The sequence below is a fragment of the Chiloscyllium punctatum genome, chromosome 11 (assembly GCF_047496795.1).
Source record: "Chiloscyllium punctatum isolate Juve2018m chromosome 11, sChiPun1.3, whole genome shotgun sequence".
Classification (NCBI taxonomy): Eukaryota; Metazoa; Chordata; class Chondrichthyes; order Orectolobiformes; family Hemiscylliidae; genus Chiloscyllium; species Chiloscyllium punctatum.
Window position 1 is genome coordinate 45,488,015 of NC_092749.1, and position 20,986 is coordinate 45,509,000.

Genomic DNA, 20,986 nt, shown 5'->3' on the forward strand with positions numbered 1-20,986 from the left:
CTACTGAGTGGGATTACAGCTGGTTAAATGCCCTGTTGACAACCCAACTCACCTCATTAATATTCCTATCTTACCAATGCAGCAAACACGTTAGGCATTGAGAAAGCACGACATGGAAACCAGAGTGAATACCTGGCGAATTTAGCTCACCGCTTGTTCCAAAGAAGCTCCATGTTGGACACTCGGCACCAATATCTCCAATACTGGGCCTGCTCCAAGGATACTGGCTACACACACACCACCAAGTCTACAGATAGTGGCATCTGATATGTGCCAGCTTCTAACACCCTCATGGAACATTACCAACCAACCAACTTACAGAACTCTTTCACACTTCAGACTGTGCCTGCAAGTATTGCAATGCTGCAGCAAGGCCATCATATGCTCAGCAACATGTACCCAGCTCATGGGCTGGACCAGCCTGCATCTCTGGCCTTTCTGTAGTAGCATTCACTCATTCTGGACCTACATGGATGCTCCCAGCAACACTGCCTTGCATGAATTATCACTGGACGGAACAGAGTAGGAGAAGGTAAAACATGCAAGCTGAGGAGATGTCAGTAAACATCAGCTGAAGGCATACTGAGAGCGCCACGGACCATATCTGGTAGACAGTCTGATCCACACTGTGGACTGGATATCTATTCCTGTGTGGCAACTGTACCCGATTAAACCACGTACTATTGTGCTGGTATCCCCTGCTCGACAGGTCAAGGCTTGCACACTGTCATGCACTGCAAAGATGCCACTGGAGGGTGCTGCACTTCAAGTTGGATGCCAGTGGCTGTGGGAGAAGATACAAGTGAATGCCAACCATGCCATTCTCTGCAGTTTTGCTGTGGGCAACATGGAGGTGGCTCGAAGGAGGCAGTGAGATGAACCTGCCAAACACTCGCTCTGGATTTCATGTCAGGTGGGACTAACTGCTGGATTGTTTGGTGACTTTGATAAGATTGAAACTGAAATAATAATGAGGCAAGTTAGATGTCAACAAGGAGCGTAAGAAACATTAATCCCATCAATTGGCTCATCGCTGCCTGGCCAGAATCTCACTACATGTGAAAACCATAGGGCGAGATGATCTGGGCCTCACTTAATGTCTCATCTGATTCTGACACATATCACACCATAGCCCATGTCACTCTGACCCTTATAAGGTTTTGTTCTGACTATTTATTGATTGAGAAATGAAGTGTCTGTTTATTTGAGATGGTATCACTGGGTTAAGCAACTGACAACACTGTTAAGCACTAACAAACTGCTTTCTAAATAATGTCATCCTCATTCTGTTTTAAAGCTAACAAGAGACATAGTTGTGACGTGAAGTTTTGTACCATTTCCTAATAACCTATAAGGCAATAAAACAAACCCACTGTAGTTCCAGTCATGATTCTAATCTTATGTAATGAAGACTATTTTCAAAGATCCCAGCAGGGTGGAATTTATAAGATAAATGTCTCTGAATTGTGAGGGTGGCTAAGAAAGGAAGCATATGAAGCCTAAGTATAGGCGGGGGACGAGTACAGTGCAATCATCCTTTATTATTAGGTTCTGACAGAAGGAGCAAAGTAGAAATTGTTGAGTTCTAAACTAAGGTTAATTTTTACATTTTACGATTACAAAACAATGTTAAACAACAACATTTCAAAGCATTTCAGTCTTGTGAGGTGATAGCTGAGGGGCTTGTCTATCTGTCTATACAATCCTCAATATCAAGACGTGAATATAATGTTGTGAGAACTGCTGAAGTGGATGTTATGATGGAAGACGCCATAGCATTGTGCAGGAGTGGGTGACTCGGAATCCTGACAGTGAAACTAAGGGCTTAGTGTGAGGATGGTGGCAAGGTGGGAAAAACTGCACACAAATGTTGCAGGAAGCCAATTAAAATTCTTCAGAAAGCAATTAAGAGAGATTTTGCCGAACGTTATTCAATTCATATGGGAGTAAGTGAGTGGTGAATGGGGATCACAGGCTTACAGGTCCCAGGCCAATGAAAGCTGGTTCTCTGAGGTGCATGGTCAGCCAGTTTATGCTGTCTTCCACAGAAGGACGTCAGGATTTCCAGGGTTGCAAGCTGACCGCCAGAGGTCAGAAGGGGAAGGTTTCACTGTACAGACTTGAGATGCAAAGACTGCAGGAGGAGGGCTTGATGGTACAGGCTGAAGGGTATAAAGTGATACTTTAAATCCAAGACAACAGCCAATGCAACAGCTAAAATCAGACCCATGGTAAACACAAGCCCAATACTGTTGGTTGGATGAGTGGTGAAGGAGCAGTGCAGAGGGAGGCATCAGAAGGTACAGAGACACCATTATTAGACATGCAAGAATGGCAAAGGGCCCATCACAACACTTGATGGGTTCGCAGATCACTTCCCCTAACTGACTAGCTGCTGCATGATCATGGGATAAGCAAGAATTAAATTCTGCCTCTCTGAGTGTACTGTCTACCTAAGAAATGTTGTGGACCTGGATCGGGAGGCCTGCGCTCAAGTCCCACCTACTCCTGAGTTGTGTAATAATAACTCTAAACAGGTTGATTAGAAAGTATCTATACTTTCTTTCTGCACTTATGATTTCCTCCATTAATTTTATTACATTTTATTAACTATTTTCCACTCTAAATCCCTGAGCTCCCCAAGCTGACTGCTCAATTTGCTCACAGCCTGAGCAAGTGTCTCACAGCTCTCTCAAAATGCACACATTTACCCCTAAGTAATACAATGCTAATATCCAAAGTAAACTGCTATGTAAAACAAAAGTACATTTCTCATGATGACAAAAGGAAATCACAGCAAGGTCCCATAACATCACTGCAAAAATTATCACTAATGTTTGCAGTAATGTTAGTTAAAAAAAATGTTGGGGTTCTTGAAGTAGTGACCCTACTTCTAAGCCAGGAGGCCTGGCTTGAGACCCACCTGCTCCAGAGGTATGTCACAATATACCTGAACAGTTTGATTTAAAAGAAATAAAGATTACATGTTAAACAGGACACTGCTGACTATAGCTTTGTGGAATCCTATACATTCATCTAACTGAGGAAAAAAAAACAGATGTCGGCCACACTTCCAGCAATGCAGACTTTCCTCAAACCCCAAACTCAGTCCAGGCAAGGACAACTGATCCACCAATACTTTTCGTCAGTATTCACTCAGGAACAGGACATTGTTGTCGATATGAATACTGAGGCACGAATAAGTAGAATGGATGGCTTTGAGATATGTATAGAAGAGGTGTTGGAAATTCTGGCAAGGGTGAAAATAGATAAGTCCCCTGGGCCTGATGGCATTTATCCTAGGATTCTCTGGGAAGCAAGGGAGGAGATTGCAGAGCCATTGGCCTTGATTTTTGTGTCCTCTTTGTCGACAGGAGTAGTGCCAGAGGACTGGAGGCTAGCAAACGTGGTTCCCTTGTTCAAGAAGGGGAGTAGGGATAATCCTAGTAACTATAGGCCAGTGAGTCTCACTTCTGTTGTGGGCAAAGTCTTAGAGAGAATTGTAAGGGATAGGATTTATGCACATCTGGATAAGAATGATGTGATCAAGGATAGTCAGCATGGTTTTGTGAAGGGCAGGTCGTGCCTCACAAACCTTATTGAATTCTTTGAGAAGGTGACTAAGGAGGTAGATGAGGGGAAAGCGGTAGATGTGGTATATATGGATTTTAGTAAGGCGTTTGATAAGGTCCCCCATGGTAGGCTACTGCAGAAAATACAGAGATATGGCATAGAGGGTGAGTTGGAGGTTTGGATTAGGAATTGGCTCTCTGGAAGAAGACAGAGGGTAGTAGTTGATGGCAAAGGTTCATCTTGGAGTGCCGTCACTAGCGGTGTTCCGCAAGGATCTGTTTTGGGACCATTGCTGTTTGTCATTTTTATAAATGACCTGGAGGAAGGGTTAGAAGGTTGGGTGAGCAAGTTTGCGGATGATACGAAAGTCGGAGGAGTTGTAGACAGTGAGGAAGGATATGGCAGGTTACAGCGGGATATAGAGAAGCTGCAGAGCTGGGCAGAAAGGTGGCAAATGGAGTTCAATGTAGCTAAGTGTGAAGTGATTCACTTTGGTAAGAGTAATAAAAAGATGGATTACTGGGCTAATGGTAGACTACTTGGTAGTGTGGAAGAGCAGAGGGATCTTTGTGTCCATGTACACAGATCTCTGAAAGTTGCCACCCAGGTAAATAGTGCAGTGAAGAAGGCATATGGCGTACTGGCTTTTATTGGTAGAGGAATTGAGTTCCGGAGTCCTGAGGTCATGCTGCAGTTGTATAAGACTCTGGTGCGGCCGCATCTGGAATATTGTGTGCAGTTTTGGTCGCCATACTATAGGAAGGATGTGGAGGCACTGGAACGGGTGCAGAGGAAGTTTACCAGGATGTTGCCTGGTATGGTAGGAAAATCCTATGAGGAAAGGCTGAGGCACTTGGGGTTGTTTTCATTGGAGAAAAGAAGGTTTAGGGGTGATTTGATAGAGGTGTACAAGATGATTAGGGGGTTAGATAGGGTTGACAGTGAGAACCTTTTTCCACGTATGGAGTCAGCTATTACAAGGGGGCATAGCTTTAAATTAAGGGGGGGTAGATATAGGACTGATGTTAGGGGTAGGTTCTTCACTCAGCGAGTCGTTAGTTCATGGAATGCCCTGCCAGTAGCAGTAGTGGACTCTCCCTCTTTATGGGTATTTAAGCGGGCATTGGATAGGTATATGGAGGATAGTGGGTTAGTGTAGGTTAGGTGGGCTTTGATCGGCGCAACATCGAGGGCTGAAGGGCCTGTTACTGCGCTGTATTCTTCTATGTTCTATGTTCTATGTTCCCTGGGCAGAAACTTTCCATCAAAGCTTCTGGGCTATATACTGGACACAGGTCTCTCTCGCTGGTCATTTAATCAGAACAAGGCCACTAACTGAAACTCAGTTGCCCACTTAAGATATCTTATTGCCTCAACTGGGCCACAGGTGGGTGGCCCACTCAACTCCTCGCCCATTGACTGTAAAATCTAGGTAGCGGCAAGAGATGGAGCACCTTAATCCACCTGGTGTGTAAAGGTCAGGCCTGTGAATCAGTCACATTGCATCAGCCCCTCATTGTAAGGGGTCTCCTTACTTCAGCAGACAGCCAGAAATCACCAATCTTTCCACTATCTTCACTTCCCAAATCAAAGAGAAACAAAATTTAAGTCATCAAACCACAGAAAGGAACATTGAACTATGAGAAAATATAAGGTCAAGGTCAAACAATGTATGTGTCAGACTGGATGTAAGCATAATATAGAGTGGGTCATTTGGAATAGAACTTACAAACTCGATTGTGAGGGATTTTTTTTGGATTTTTGTCTGTGTGTTTTAGGTGTGAAACTATTGTGGGTTAGCACCTGTGCAAGTGACCTTTGTTTGACTGGAGACTGTAACATTTAAGAATGTACCAAGGGTGGATATAAGGACCCTAACTAAGAACAGAATTGAGTCTCTTTAGGAGATTTGCAAAAGTCAGAAATAAGTTCAAGGGTAGAGTGAACAGCAGTCCACGGGGAATGAACAGAAAGGAGGGTCGGCAGTCTACAATTAGCTCTGTGTTGCTGAGGAAGCTGTGGCTCAGAGAACCCAGTCTGAGTCAGAGGCACATCAGAAATCTGCCAACTCCAGGTAGTTGAAATGTTGTGTTTAGCTGCTTTCCATCAGAAGGCCTGGGAACAGAAATTTCTCAGTAGAACTGGGCAGACTGGGGCTCACAGAGGTCAAAGAGCTGTAATTACTCAGCGCAACTAGGAAGACTGAGATTCAGAGAGGCAGGAGCAGTAATCGCTTGGCGCAGCTGGGGTGACTATGGGTCAGAGGAGCCAGGAAGTCACCTGAGTATAGGTGGCATTTGGGGCAAAGGAAAACCTCTGACCAATGGAATTCTGCTCAGAGCAGCTAGAGATCATTCTGATAACTACATATCATTTGCAGGATCACGAATACAGTGTGAATCAGTCTCAGGAGAACAGCCACTGGAAGTCAAACAATCACTGAGGCAGTCTGACTTGGAAAAGCAGCTGAGGTTAATCAGAAGCTCTAGACTGAACTGAGAGCAGGAAAAATCCTTCGTGAGGAAATGTGAGTTTTTCAACATCTTGTGACTCACAGTGATCACTAACACCTCGGTAGATCACTGAAAAATCTGAGGACCTGTCTTGTGTCTGTCATTTAACACATAGTTTGTGTTATGTTTAACCACAGTTTCCCTGTTAATTCATGCCAATCACATTAATTCTGTATGTTAGAGCATAACTTAGATAGTATTGACTGTTTGCTTTGTTCACTCTTGTATAAAAAAAGTCTTATGAAATCCAACCAAGTTAGGTTTGTCAGTTGAGCTTGCAGTGTAATGCACTGCATATACTGGGAACTTTGCACATTAATTCACAGACCCAGTTCTTTGCAAATGGAAAGAATATATATATATGTATTGCACCTGTTCCAGCACAACAAAATTAGTGACAGCCATTCAGTGCTTTGTTTTTCAGGCAAATGCTCTGACTAATCAGAACCAAACCTGCCTGGTTTAAAATTTAAACAAGCCTGGCTGTTAACTGTCAATCATCATTGATTGGTGAATTCTCCATGAGAATAGTTCTATAATTCAGAGTCCATTTGCCAGTCAGCACTCTCCTCTCGTGCAGTGTAAATACTGGTTTTCTTCCTGAATCGGTATTCATGCAAATTCCCCCGATGTGTGCAAGATGAAAGGCTTCAACAAAATGTGTCTTGTTTCTTTCCAGAAATATTCAAGTTCTGTACTACAAAACAATTATTTTCATAGTAACTTTCCACCTTGCCGCTCCAATGGTCTGAAATAAACTCTGATCTAAGTCAAGCTTTGTACAAATGCTAAAAGTAAATTTTGACTGGCCAACATCAAGAACAATGAGTTGGTGGAAATCAAAGACTATTAGATTACACTAACAATTTTCCAATCTGAATTGTTTAATCTCAGCACTGAAGTGATGCTAAGTGAAGGCACAAATTTCTCTACTGGAAATGAATAATATTAGCAACTCACCAAGAGTCTTTAGATACTACTTTCCAAACCCATAATTTCACCATCTAGAAGAATACAAGTATCAGATGCAAGGGAAGACCATCCACAAGTTCCCCTCCAACTTGCACAAGTCTGACTTGGTACTAAGTCACAATTCCTTCACCATCACTGGATCAAAATCTGGAACTCCTTTCCTTACAGCACTGTCCAATCCATAGGACGACAGCTCGCCACCACAGTCTCCAGGCAAGTGATGGACATGAAATAATTACCTTAAATAACTACCTGAGGTTTTCCTTGCTAACCTTCTCTTAGTGCCAGTAGCGAAAAGGTTGGCAAAGTTATAGGTGGAGTAGAAGTCAGGATACAGGAAATTATTAGTGATGAAAATAAACCATAAATTTAAAAACACTTAAATAAATAAAAGCTGAACTATGTAACAAAAATGCAAGCAAATATTTACAAATAGGTAACCATTTGATAGCTGTGAACAGCCTTGAAATGACTAGGATTGAAAACCAACTTAAAATTATTGTAAATTATCTTAAATATACAGCTGTTATCCTAAATTTGCCTTCAGTAGAATTAAACTCTATTTAAACAAGTTACAAAAATGAAATGCACACCTGAAACATTTGGAATAGTTTACATCATGCTTGTAAGATTGCATTTACAGAAGAAATTAATTCATAGATTGATGGAGTAAAATACTTTCATTCATTTGATAAAGTATTGACTACAGGTCATGGAAATATTTAATAACAAATAGGTTAGCATCTTCTCATCCATCACTCATGGTGATATAAATAGCAATAGAGACAGTTCATTGATATGCAACCCTCTTCTCCAGTACGTCAGATGAATCAGTTTTTGTCCAATGTGTACAGAAGGGTTTCCTGACACAGTATGTCGAAGGGCTGACAAGAGGGAAGGCCACACTAAATCTGATGCTTGGTCATGAACCAGACCAGATGTTTGATTTAGTTGTAGGTGAGAGTTGGAGAGAGTGATCATAATTCAGTTACGTTTAGTTTAGTGATGGAAAGGAATAGGTACATGCCACAGGTCAAGAGTTATCAATGGAGCAAGGGCAATTATAATGCAATTAGGCAAGAATTAGGATGCACAGAATGGGGTAGCAAAATGCAGGGGATGCAGACAATGGAAATGTGGAGCTGGTTTAAGGAACAGAAATTGCGTGTCCTTGATAGGTATATCCCTGTCAGGCAGGGAGGAAGGGATAAGGTAAGGTAAGGGAACCGTGGTTTACTACAGAAATTGCATCTCTTGTTATGAAGAAGAAGGAGGCTTATGTGTCGATGAGGCAAGATGGCTCAGATGAGGCAATGGAGAGTTACAGATCAGCTAGGAAGGATTGAAAGAGAGAGTTAATAAGAGCAAAGAGAGGATACGAGCAGTCTTTAGCAAATAGAATAAAGGAGAATCCTAAAGCGTTCTATAGGTGTGTGAGGATGATTAGGATAGGAATAGGGCCAATCAAAGACAGAAGTGGGAAGTTGAGTGTGGACCCTGTGGAGTTCGGAGAGGTGCTAAACGAACATTTCTCATCGGTTTTCACTCAGGAAAAGAAGAATATTGTTGAGGAGAAGAATGAGGTACGAGATATTAGACTAGAAAGGATCAAGGTTAGTTACAAACAGTGTTATCAATTCTAGAAGGAGTGAAAGTAGACAAGTTTCCTGTGCCAGATGGGATTCATCCGAGGATTCTCTGGGAAGCTAGGGAGGAGATAGCAAAGCCTTTGGCTTTGATATTTGAGTTGTCATTGTCTACAGGTTTGGTACCAGAGGACTGGAGGATTGCAAATGTTGTGCCCTTGTTCAAGAAGGGCAGTAGAGATGACCCAGGTAATTATAGACCAGTGAGCCTTACTTCTGTTGTAGGAAAGGTATTGGAAAGGATTATAAGAGATAAGATTTATAATCATCTAGCAAGCAACAATTTGATTTCAGATAGTCAACATGGTTTCGTCAAGGGCAGGTCGTATCTCACAAACCTCATTGAGTTTTTTGAGATGGTGACCAAGCATGTAGATGATGGTAGGGCAGTTAACGTGGTATACACGGATTTCAGTAAAGCCTTTGATAAGGTTCCACATGGCAGGCTGTTGGAGAAAATGCAGAGGCATGGAATTGAGGGTGATTTAGCAGTTTGGATTAGAAACTGGCTTTCTAAAAGAAGGCAGCAAGTGATGGTCGATGGAAAATATTCAGCCTGGAGTCCGGTTACTAGTGGTGTTCCACAAGGATCTGTTTTGGGACCACTGTTGTTTGTCATTTTTATAAATGACTTAGAAGCAGGCATAGGTGGATGGATTAGTAAATTTGCAGACGACACTAAAGTCGGTGGAGTAGTGGACAATGTGGAGGAATGTTACAGGTTGCAGGGGGACTTGGATAAACTGCAGAATTGGGCTGAGAGGTGGCAAATGGAGTTCAATGCAGCTAAATGTGAGGTGATGCACTTTGGGAAGAATAACAAGAAGGCAGAGTACTGGGTCAATGGAAAGATTCTTGGTAGTGTGGATGTGCAGAGGGATCTTGGAATCCATGTACATAGATCCCTGAAAGTTGCCACCCAGGTGAATAGTGCTGTGAAGGAGGCATATGGTGTGTTAGGTTTCATTCATAAAGGGATTGAGTTCCAGAGCTGCAATATCATGCTGCAACTATACAAAATGCTGGTGCGGCCACACTTGGAATATTGTGTACAGTTCTGGTCCCCATATTTCGGGAAGGACGTGGAAGCATTGGAAAAGGTGCAGAGGAGATTTACCAGGATGTTGCCTGGTCTGGAGGGAAGGTCTTATGAGGAAAGGCTGAGAGACTTGAACCTGTTCTCATTGGCAAGAAGAAGGCTAAGAGGGAATTTGATACAGACATACAAGATGATGCAAACTCCACACAGAGAGTCTCCCAAGGCTGGAATTAAACCTGGCCCCATTGGCACTATGAGGCAGCAGTGCTAACCACTGAGCCGCCATGCTGTCCAACATATTTGAATTGATATATATTTCAGGGTAAACCTCATTAAGTGTATAGTTCTCTAAGTGGCAGCAGTTAAACGACTTTTTCATGTATGAGTTCAAATATTGAGATCCAATATGTTATATTACAGCTGAGCTCTGGCCTGTCCTGACCCAATGTCCCTTACTATTATCTAGAGAGGGCCATGAAGTAGTAATATAGAACAGAAATCATTTGCCTCAAAAGCAGACAGGACAGAAGACAAACTGTAGTACCAATGCTGCTGCCATGGTTCAGATCAGCTCACTCAGTGGACACCAAAGATTACACTGGAAATCTTTTGGACTATATAGCTGAGTGTTGCACAATAATTTACAGTTAATTTGACACCCAGAGAGTTATGCTTCTGGAGAAATGAATGCTTATCACTGAGGGTTCCAGTTCAAAGAAATTGAGGAACCAAGGTTTTAAGCCAGTATGATAGTAACCATTCTTGCTATTAAATGTCGCAAAGTCAATAATGACAGGGGCCCATATACTTATTCATTACCCATATTGGGTGCTTCCAGAAAATGCAGCCCTCGGAGAGAGGCTAACTACAGTTCCCCTTTAACAACATACCCATTTTCTATCCAGTGAAGTTAACTCCCTTGGGCTGTTTCTCCTCATAAACGTATTAACACTTTAAACTCAAAGACTGGTGGAATGAGTTTAGGATGAAGGAACTGGTTTATTAGGTTAATGGTCTTTCTGGTACTAGCATATGATTTTGTAGTGGGACATGAATCTGTGTTCAAATTGAGTCCACTGCAATATCCCAATGGATAAAGTGAGGACTGCAGATGCTGGAGATCAGAGTCAAAAAGTGTGGCATTGGAAAAGCACAGCAGGTCAGGCAGCATCTGAGGAGCAGGAGAGTCAACATTTCAGGCATAAGCCCTTCATCAGGAAGGTGGAGGTGGGAAGGGAGCTGAGAGATAAATAGGAGGGTGGGGATGAGGTAGCTGGGAAGGGCGATGGGTAGATGCAGGTGGGAGGTGAAGGTGATAGGTTGGAGAGGAGGGTAGAGCTGATAGGTGGGAAAGAAGGTGACAGGTAGGACAGTTCAAGTGGGCAGTTCTGAGTTGGATGGTTGGACCTTGAATGAGGTGGGACAAGGGGAGATGAGGAAACTGGTGAAGCTGACATTGATGCTGTGTGGTTGGAGGGTCCCAAGCGGAAGATGAGGTGTTCTTCCTCCAGGCATCAGGTACCTTGGATTTGGCGGCGGAGGAGGCCAAGGACTTGCATGTCCTTGGCGGAGTGGGAGCGGGAGTTGAAGTGGTTGGCCACAGGGCAGTGGAGTTGTTAGGTGTGTGTCCCAGAGATGTCCCCTGAAACATTCCATGAGTTGGTGTCCTGTCTCCCCAATGCAGCGACTATATTGACAGCAATGGACTCAGTAAATGAGGTGTTTGGATGCGCAGGAAAATCTCTGCCGGATATGGAAGGATCTTTTGGGGTCTTGGACGGAGGTGACAGGCTGGTGTTGGCACAGGTTTTACACCTCTTGCAGTGGCAAGGAAAAGTGCCGGGAGTGGAGGGCTGTTTGCTGGGTGGCATGGACCTAACAAGGGAATGGTCTCTGCAGAATGCTGATATATGTGGGGAGGGATAACAAGTCTCTGGTGGTGGAGTCTGATTATAGGTGGCAGAAATGGCAGAGGATAATGCACTCTCCCTCCCAGTCTGCAAAGGACATGCAAGCCCTGGGCATCCTCCACCGCCAAATCCAAGCCACCTGACACCTGGAGGAAGAATGCCTCATTTTCTGTCTTGGGACCCATCAATGTCGACTTCACCAGTTTCCTCATCTCTCCTCCACCCACCTCATCCCAGATGAACCCTCCAACTCAACACTACCCTCTTGAACTGTCCTACCTGCCCATCTTTTTTTAGATTAGATTAGATTAGATTAATTACAGTGTGGAAACAGGCCTTTCGGCCCAACAAGTCCACACCGACCCGCTGAAGCGTATACCACCCAAACCCATACTCCTACATTTACCCCTTCACCTAACACTACGGGCAATTTAGCATGGCCAATTCACCTAACCTGCACATTTTTGGATTGTGGGAGGAAACCGGAGCACCCAGAGGAAACCCACGCAGACACGGGGAGAATGTGCAAACTCCACACAGAGAGTCGCCTGAGGCGGGAAATGAACCCGGGTCTCAGGCGCTGTGAGGCTGCAGTGCTAACCACTGTGCCACCGAGCCGCCCATAATCTTCCTTCCCACCTACCAGTTCCACCCTCCCCTCAGACCTACCCCATCAACCCCCACCTGCTCTACCGATTGCCTTCCCAGCTACCTCATCCTCACCCTCCTATTTATCTCTCAGCCCCCTTCCCTCCCATCACATTCCTGATGAAGGGCTTATGCCCGAAACGTCGATTCTCCTGCTCCTCGGATGCTGCCTGACCTGCTGTGCTTTTCCAGTGCCATGCATTTTGACTGCAATATCCCAATATTGACCTCAGTATCAGGGGAGGAACTTGAAGGAGGACTCTGTGAGGCATCAGTCAGCATCTCGGCAGAAATCAATTCAAGATGACAAATTAGTCTGCAAATCCACCGAGTGCAGTGGCTGCTAGAGTTTACTGGTGCAATAACATGTCAGAAACATAAAAGGCTAACCTTTTACACATTATAGGCCAACAGCTGTTAAAAGCAGCTTATAAACAGACTCATGACAATGCTGGCATCAGAACACATTAACTGGCACAGCTCACTGACCCATGGGTCTGTAATATGCCTATTTGTTAGCCCTCATATTGCCTGGCAACTGTTACACGTGTGTTATTCACCTTTCAAGACACAGGAGCCCCAAAGGGGGCAGGTAACTGCCTGATTGCCATTCAATCTTGTTGAAGCAAATGGAAATATCTGCAGTGGGATTGCCAACAACTTTATGACCCATTCTGGGGCAACTGTAGTGGCTTTAAATTCAGCTCCATTACCCTGGAACAGTGGACCACTGAAGCTCTGCTGGGAATTGGAATGATACGGTTAGTGTGCTCCCACACAATATATTGTCCATTAAAATTAATATGCATTCCAGGCACACAAGCTTTGCTTCATGTTCATTAATTCTGAAATCCAACCGTGATCTGTACTTGTTTCTTTCCTCATGTTCTGCGATGTTCTTAAACTGCTTGCTACCATCCATCTCACGGGAATTCCTTTTGTGAACTCTTCTTGGATACTTGTGTGAGATAAGGAAAACTCAAATCCCAGAGGATTATATTAAGCTCCACTGGGTTATATCAAAAGCATATAAAAATGATTATTACTACATGGAGGTAGAAAGGATTTGCATTCCACTGAGTATTCTCTTTTAGCTTTGGTAGTAAGAAACATATCGAGATCCATTAAGATCAAGCAACATGAAACAGAAATTTGTTTTCCTTTGGAAAATAACAAATAATCTCTCCCGCACTCCTGCATTCTGTCTATGTCAATCAACCAAGCAATTTGCTCATTCAAATCAATACACACATACACACAGATGGAAGAAAGTACTTAAAATAAAATCTGAACAGCTGTAAGACATTTTACATCAGCGAGTGGAAAAACCGATGTATAACAATATTTCTTAAGACTCAGGTCAATACAAAAGCTGAGTAATGTAATCGTTTCACATGCTTCAATAAAGAATTTGAACCAAATATTTAAATATCCAAAATATGTTTTATAAAAGTATTTCAAAGGGATCAAGCTAAGCTTCTCATTGGGAAACCTGGTGGGCAGTGATTTTCATTGTCGTTATCTAATGTTAATGGGTCCATAACATTGTTGTGACTACTCCATCATAATGTGATATGGTCAAAGCACCTGCCTAATTCTGGTGGTAGACTTCATTTGATATGGAAACTGTGGTACTACAACATTAATAGGCTGTCATTTGTCATCAAAACAGGTTGAAACCTGTGCGGTTAATGCTCTAATCAGTTACACAGGCAACGCAAACAAAAAGGCCTTTGAAAGCATGTCTGGGAATTAATTTTGTGGGCATCAGAGGATCTTGGCTACTGGGGCTCCAAGATCACCCCCACCTCACCACCTACAAATCATTAAACGTAACCAACCGCTAACAATCCTCCACAAATCTTGAAGCCATTAAATTGATAAACTTAAATGAAAACACGAGGTCAGTACTGAAGAATCCTTTGCACCACAGGTCATGACCAACACTCTCAAAGGAAGGAATCTTAAAGTGGTCTGAGTGATGCAATGGAGAGATTTGTAGCAGAATCATGTGAAACGTCCAGCAATGCCAAACTTGATGTCAGGAGCATCTCACTCCATCTCAAATACATTTTCTCTGCATTTTTCTTGCCAATTAAACAGGATTATAGTTTGCTATGCACTTTATTAACACTGTAACTCCCCTCATTATTATTAAGCTTCCTAGCTAACAATCAAGAATGCTCGCCACGGAAGTCAGAGGGTGTACCTGGCAATTTCAGCTTGCTTTTGGCTGTAAAAGCTTCCATTTTGCTCAGACAAAACAGCATCTCACTGCACAACGCACGGGCACCAGCCAAATGCAATTGGATAACACTCAGCTAACATATTGGACCGGGCTGCATCTCAGCGCTGCTCGTTTACTCTTCTAGCACACATTTACTTAGCACCTACCTGCAGGCTCGCAGCATCCTTGCCTTGCCTCACCTCACCAAGTCTGTTAGCCTTTGGCACTGGCTGAAGTGCCAACACACTATCAGTACTGCCAAATTGACATGTTCTTTTCCATAGATAGGCTCCCTGACATTCTTGTCAGTAGGAATCTGTTCAGGAGGATCACCTCATTGTAGGCCACACTGAGATGCCAATTCTACAACTAGATGATATAACAACAGTGATCTTTCTCAACACCTCTCTGCCTGCCTAGAGTGTGTAAGGAAGCCACATACAAACTTCTAGAATTTAATTACTATTAGAGTGACAGACAGAGAATCATCAGTCACCTACAAATAATGTGGATGAGGTTCTCCACCAAGTGTTTGGAAAATCAATTTCAGCAGCGATACCTTGGCCACAAGAAACTGAAATGTGAAATTTCCTTTGTAAACATACTAAAACAAAGTGGGTGCAAAGGCATTGCATATCCTGGTAGGCATTGCTTATGAGAAACTCAGGCACAACAACATAATGTGAAAGCAGATTTTTATAAATGGTTCAAATAAAGTCCTTTCTGAGCTCTATTGCACAGGAAATGCATTTTTGTTTATTTAACATTGGGCCAGAATGCATTCACATAAAGAAAAGGTTCCAGGTTAAGAACAGTAATATTACTCGGCATTTATGTGCATGTGAATTTATATGCAAATGTTAGTATCAATGAAATGAACAAAGTGGTATCGTTACCCTGGATAAAAAGGATGCTATGATGTTTTTTAAAACAACCAATGAACACAATTAATAGTTGCATTAATTATTTTTGTGTAATCATTTGAGATTGCCCTCATTAAGCATATATACCTGTACTTACTTTTCTTATAACAGTTAGTTTCCTCCCTAATCCTCTTTCTTTTACTTTTATAAAGACTGCTTAAATTTGCAAGCATTTCTCCTGCATTTAGCATTCCTATTCACCTGGGTTAACCTATTCAGCAGACACTCATTTTCAGTTTGGGATTACTACACGTGCTCTATGGCACGGTGCCATAGACCAACAAATGGAAGACTGAATGCTCACTTAAAACTATGATGGCATATATTTAACATATATTCAACGACTGGGCTTTAAAAATGAAGCTAGCTTTTGTAAAACTGGACTGTCTCGTTAAAATACTGGATAGTTCACTTTTGTAAATTGAAACTGGTACTGGAAAGAGTTGGAAATGATGAAGACAGTAAAAAAAATCTGAAAACCAAAGTTGAAGGACCTATACAATGAGTTCCCTTATCATAAATAAACCTTAATTAATCTCATTGGAGTAGGATCAGATGATCGCACCCAGTTCCCAAAGAAACAATAATCTTGGAAGTGGCTGCTTGCCAAGGGCTAATGGATTAAACATGCAGTTTTTCTAAGAGTTGAGAGTCAATGTCATGGCAGATCGGCTAATACAGATTTTGGTCTGCTGTCTTTACTCGTCATTAAATATGCCAATCTTTATTTACAATCCTGTTCTGCTGCTTTAAGTAATGGAATTGCTGCAGTGCAAATCAGATGCAGGTGAGAGAAAAGGAGACACCTACAATAATGAGTACATCACTACAGTCTGACTTCACTAGAACAATGCACTTACAGAGTACTGAAGTGTATTATCTAAATCTTAAGAAAGTGACCTCTATTTCACAAGAACATTCATGCCTTGCATACAGTCAATAACACAAAACTAAAATAATGAACTTACTAAAACTAACTTGGAAGTCCAATTTATTCTGGAGATACTCGCTTTTGATTGCTTCCTAGTTTTGATTGTCTCTGTAAACTGAAAAGTCTCACAGTATATTCTCAAAAGCTTCAGAACCGTGATGTCAGGATGCATTTGCCTACAGAAGGCCAGCAGTTCTGAAATCTCGGCAGCACCACTGGGCAAGGTCAGTGCAGCTGAGACAGGTCAGGGATTGAGAGGGCATCTCCAAGTAACATTTAAAATAAAATTTCAGAGGGGACAACTGTTTTGTTTTATAAAAATAAAATTTATTTGTAAAATCCATAAAAATGTATTGCATCAGATTTCAAAGTTGACTTCTAACGAGATTGATGTTTTCCAATACAGTATGCGGATCCCTTTAGTTGTCTCAATGCACTTACAATATTCACTCCATGTCAATTATATAGCTTAAATGGTTTTACAGCTTCCAATCCCCAAGTGTTCAAAGATGGGCAGTTTAAACAGCTGCCATTCCCTATTGTGCTTTTGTGACAGCTTCCCTGAGTTTTATTGCAGCCTTCAGCATAGAGTCCTAGATCTTGAACTGTGCTCGTTGCAACTCTCTGTACTGGGAAGCCAGGACATTTTGGATAGACCAAAGGTAGTATTTCACTGAGTTGATGGTTCTCCACCATCAGTTGATGCTTATGTCAATTTGCATCTCTGGGACCAGAGCTGGGACCTCATGTTGCAGCTGTACAAGACATTGACAAGGCCACTTATGGAATACTGCATACAGTTCTGGTCACCTTGTTATGGGAAGGATGTTCTTACTCTTGAAAGGGTGCAGGAAATATTTGTAAAGATGTTGCCGAGTTTGGAGGGCTTGAGTTACAAGGAGAGGCTGAATAGGCTGGGACTTTTTTCCCTTGAGCATCAGAGGCTGAGGGGTGACTTTATGGAGATTTATATAATCATGAGGGGCAAAGATAAGATGGATAGCCATGGTCTTTTTTTAATGGTAGGGAAGTCCAATACTAGAGGGCAGTGGTTTAAGGTGAGAGGGGAAAAATTTAAAAGGAATCTAGGGGTTAACTTTTTCACACCGAGGGTGGTGCACATATGAAATGAGTTGACAGAGGAAGTAGTAGAGGTGGGTACAATTACAAGATTCAAAAGATATTTGGACAGTTGCATGAATAGAAAAGGTTTAGAGGGCCATGGACCAAATGCAGACAAATGAGACTAGTTAGTCTGTGATACCTAGTCAGCATGGACAAGTTGGGCCAAACGGTCTGTTTCCATGCTGCATGACTCAAACACCAGCCTTTAGAGTCAGTCCTGCATTTCAAAGCAACTTGCTGTGAAACAGGACAAAAGAAATTGCATCTTTTCCCAGAATTGTTTTGTAAAGGCACATTCCAGATGGAGTTGGATGACAGTTTCTTCTCCACTGCAGCCATCTCAAGCGCAGAAGGTGTGAGACTTCACATGAGCAGGAAGGATCTGATGGAACAGCAGCATAACACCAGGTAAGCTACATTTTGTACTTGTTTGAATGTTCTGGTAATGAGGCATTCTGCCAAACGTCTTTGACAATCTGCTCAGGAAATCCTCTGACAGGATCCACCATCTCCTTTTCCCACAGGTTTTGAGAATGTTACATGCAGATCACTGATTGATGAACTTCTGGTAGAAACTGTTTTTCTACATAAACCTTTCAATAAGGACAGTTGATACAGTTCAACTGAATAGAGTGTTCCATAACAATGTGATCAGATCTATCCTTCACAGTCCCAGAGACAGATGGAACCACAGCATGAAGTGACACTTGGTGTTTGCTTCTGACAGTCCACACGCTGCATGATGCAGCTGCACACAAAAGTGACTGAATATCAGGAAGAGGACGACACTGGGTACTTTCTATCCCCTTTATCAAGAGATTTATATAGCGTGCTCCAGCAGACACAATTGATTTTCAATCTGCAGACAAAATGGCAGATGGCTCAGGAGTCTGCCACAGTGCAGGAGCTGTATAGGTGAGTACCTCATAATAACTGACCAGATTTACACCTGCAATGCAGGTGCAGCATTGTTCCTCTATTCTTGTTTTACCAGGGCTACACGCTCCTTCCAATTTTCAGCACATATTCTCGTCCCTTAAAAGCACATCATTGGCACCCTCAGGCAGCCGGACCTGATGGTGAAAAGGGCAAAGGATCAGCTGGTTATTTGGCAAGGAATATTGCTTTGCTCTTGCCATGATTTACCTTGTTCTTGAAGCCAGTTCATACAGGTTGCAGATAATTATCAGCCTGCGACCCAACAGCAGATCTTAGCAGAAGGCAGATAGGTCCCTTCAGCTAGAAAGAAATCTCCTCCAAATGATACAATGGGGCTCTGACTGTGGCTCTCCAGCCGAGATGCCCCTGTTTGGGGGAACAAAGCTTCTATTTCTGGGTGTCCTGTAGCACTGTCTGTCCCTGGGAATTCACTGTAAGTCTGCAAGTGGCTCTGCAAATGCAAACCTCTCCCCTGGGGAATGAAAATTTGAGTAGTGTGATGGAGATAAGATCCCTGGAATTATTTACGAGGCAGTTGGATGCGACAGTATGGGGCATATTTGATAATTCTGGATGGATAAAGTAAGCTGGACCCAGTGGCATTCCACGTTCTCACAAAAGTAGAAAACAGCAGTACAGTAAGCCATTCAGTCCATCAAGCCCATTCCATCATTCAACATGATTCTGGCTGATCTTCTTTTTCAATACTGAGCTCCTGCTCTTTCCACATATGCTTTGATAGCGTTAGCCTCTTGAAATATATCTATTTCTTTCTTAAATATATTCAGTGATATGGCCTCCACAGTCTTCTGTGGCATGGAACGTCACCCTCTGGGTGAAGGAAACTCTCATTTCAGTCCAAAATGGCTTACCACATGTCTTCAAACAATGATCGCTGTTCCCCACCATCATCCCTGTATCCAGCCTGTCTAGCTCTTCATTTACCTTCTCTACACAGTCAGCAATGAACATGTGTTACTTAGTGGTATTAATGACAGTGAATAATATTATAGTTAATGAATAGATTCCCAAGGAATGTGATTTTCTGCAACATTTTTGGTAAATCAACCACCAGATAATTTGATGAAAATATTCTGTTGGAAGTTTATTTGCAGCAATTGAAATATTTCCCACTAAAATGGGTTTCCACATGGTTTTAAGAGATTCAAATTGACATAATGATGACACTGTATGGCACTGGACTTGTGGAAAAGCTTAATGCTTTCATCTGAAATTCCATTTTGTGCTTCCTTAGCAGAAGTCCTAATCCATTAACATTAAGGGGTTGGTACACTTACTTAAAAAGACAAAAGAAGAGTTTGTCTTACTCACCAAATGTGACAGCATCACGTAATGAACAACAACATGCAATTAAGGATGTTATCAGGTTTACCAAGTGCACCTCAGGCCTCACTATTTAGCTGCAGTTTCTTGTGGTTGCTACTTATTCTCCAAGCCCCACACCCTACCTCCCGAATCCAAACATAGTGCATTGAATTTTCTAGGCTACCCACTTTTTCAATTGAATACATGACAGAAATTAACTGGCATTACTCTATTGAAGGACTGCAATGACTCCACAGGACTGCAAGCCTTCCTAAAACTTCAGGTAAAATACCCACAGAGACAGAACGGGTCATTCAGTTGGACACTTAGGCAACCATTCTACAACCTTTCCCCCTGCTGGCATATTAGCTTGGCCCTTGCAAGATGTCTTACACACATACAAACCCTAACACCTTCCTACACCATTTTGTCAGCTTCTCACCTCCCAGTCTGTCACAATAAATTGGTAAAATTCCAACTTAACTGTCCAGGGTGTCATAAACACCGCATGACAAAAGATTCTGATTTGTTTGCTGAAAAAGGTAATGGATAGGAGAGTTAATCTGAGACAAACTGAAGCTCCGCCACTCTGCTATTTAATGCAGCCACCGAATGGAGCCACCTCTGGGAATTCCTCTGGGAATTGTCTAGGGCAGATGTAGGCAGTTGTAGTTAGAGATAGTCATGTCTTCTGTTACATCAGTATAATACAGCCTGTGAATAGTTACTAATGTGTAATAAACTTTATCTTGTTACCTAAGTGCCTCACTTGTTATGACTTATTCATGGTATATCCTTCACCACAAACATTTAGAAAGTCCCTAGATCAGTATAGGAAAAAAGGAGTTTTATTTATTCATTCATTTGTGGGATGTGGGCATCACTGGCCAGCTTTATTGCCCATCACTAATTGCCCTTGAGAAGGTGGTGGTGAGCTGCAGTCCACCTGCTGTGGGTTGAATCACAATGCCCTTAGAGAGGGAGTCCTAGGATTTTGACCCAGCAACAGTGAAGGAATGACAATATATTTCCAGGTCAGGATGGTGAGTGGCTTGGAGGGGACTTTGAAGGTGGTAGTATTCCCATGTGTCTGATGCCCTTGTTCTTCTAGATGGGAGTGGTTGTGGGTTTGAAGGTGCTGTCTGAGGATCTTTGATGAATTCCTGCACTGCATCTTACAAATACAGATAGTTCTGGGATAAAGTGCATTTCAA

General features: G+C 42.5%; 1 protein-coding gene across 3 annotated transcripts in view; it reads right to left on the reverse strand.

Moving 5' to 3' along the window:
* The window catches only part of kcnh1a (potassium voltage-gated channel, subfamily H (eag-related), member 1a), a 293,626-nt gene that overhangs the window by 33,131 nt on the left and 239,509 nt on the right, over positions 1–20,986 (reverse strand). The window contains exon 11 of one of the 3 annotated variants that reach the window (XM_072580731.1): positions 18,499–18,580. The exons of the other annotated variants lie outside the window; for them this stretch is intronic. Within the exon in view, the coding sequence (XP_072436832.1) occupies positions 18,524–18,580 (57 nt within the window). The 3' untranslated portion in view covers positions 18,499–18,523. Of the gene's footprint in view, positions 1–18,498; positions 18,581–20,986 lie in introns of those variants that run through there. 3 annotated transcript variants of the gene reach the window in all.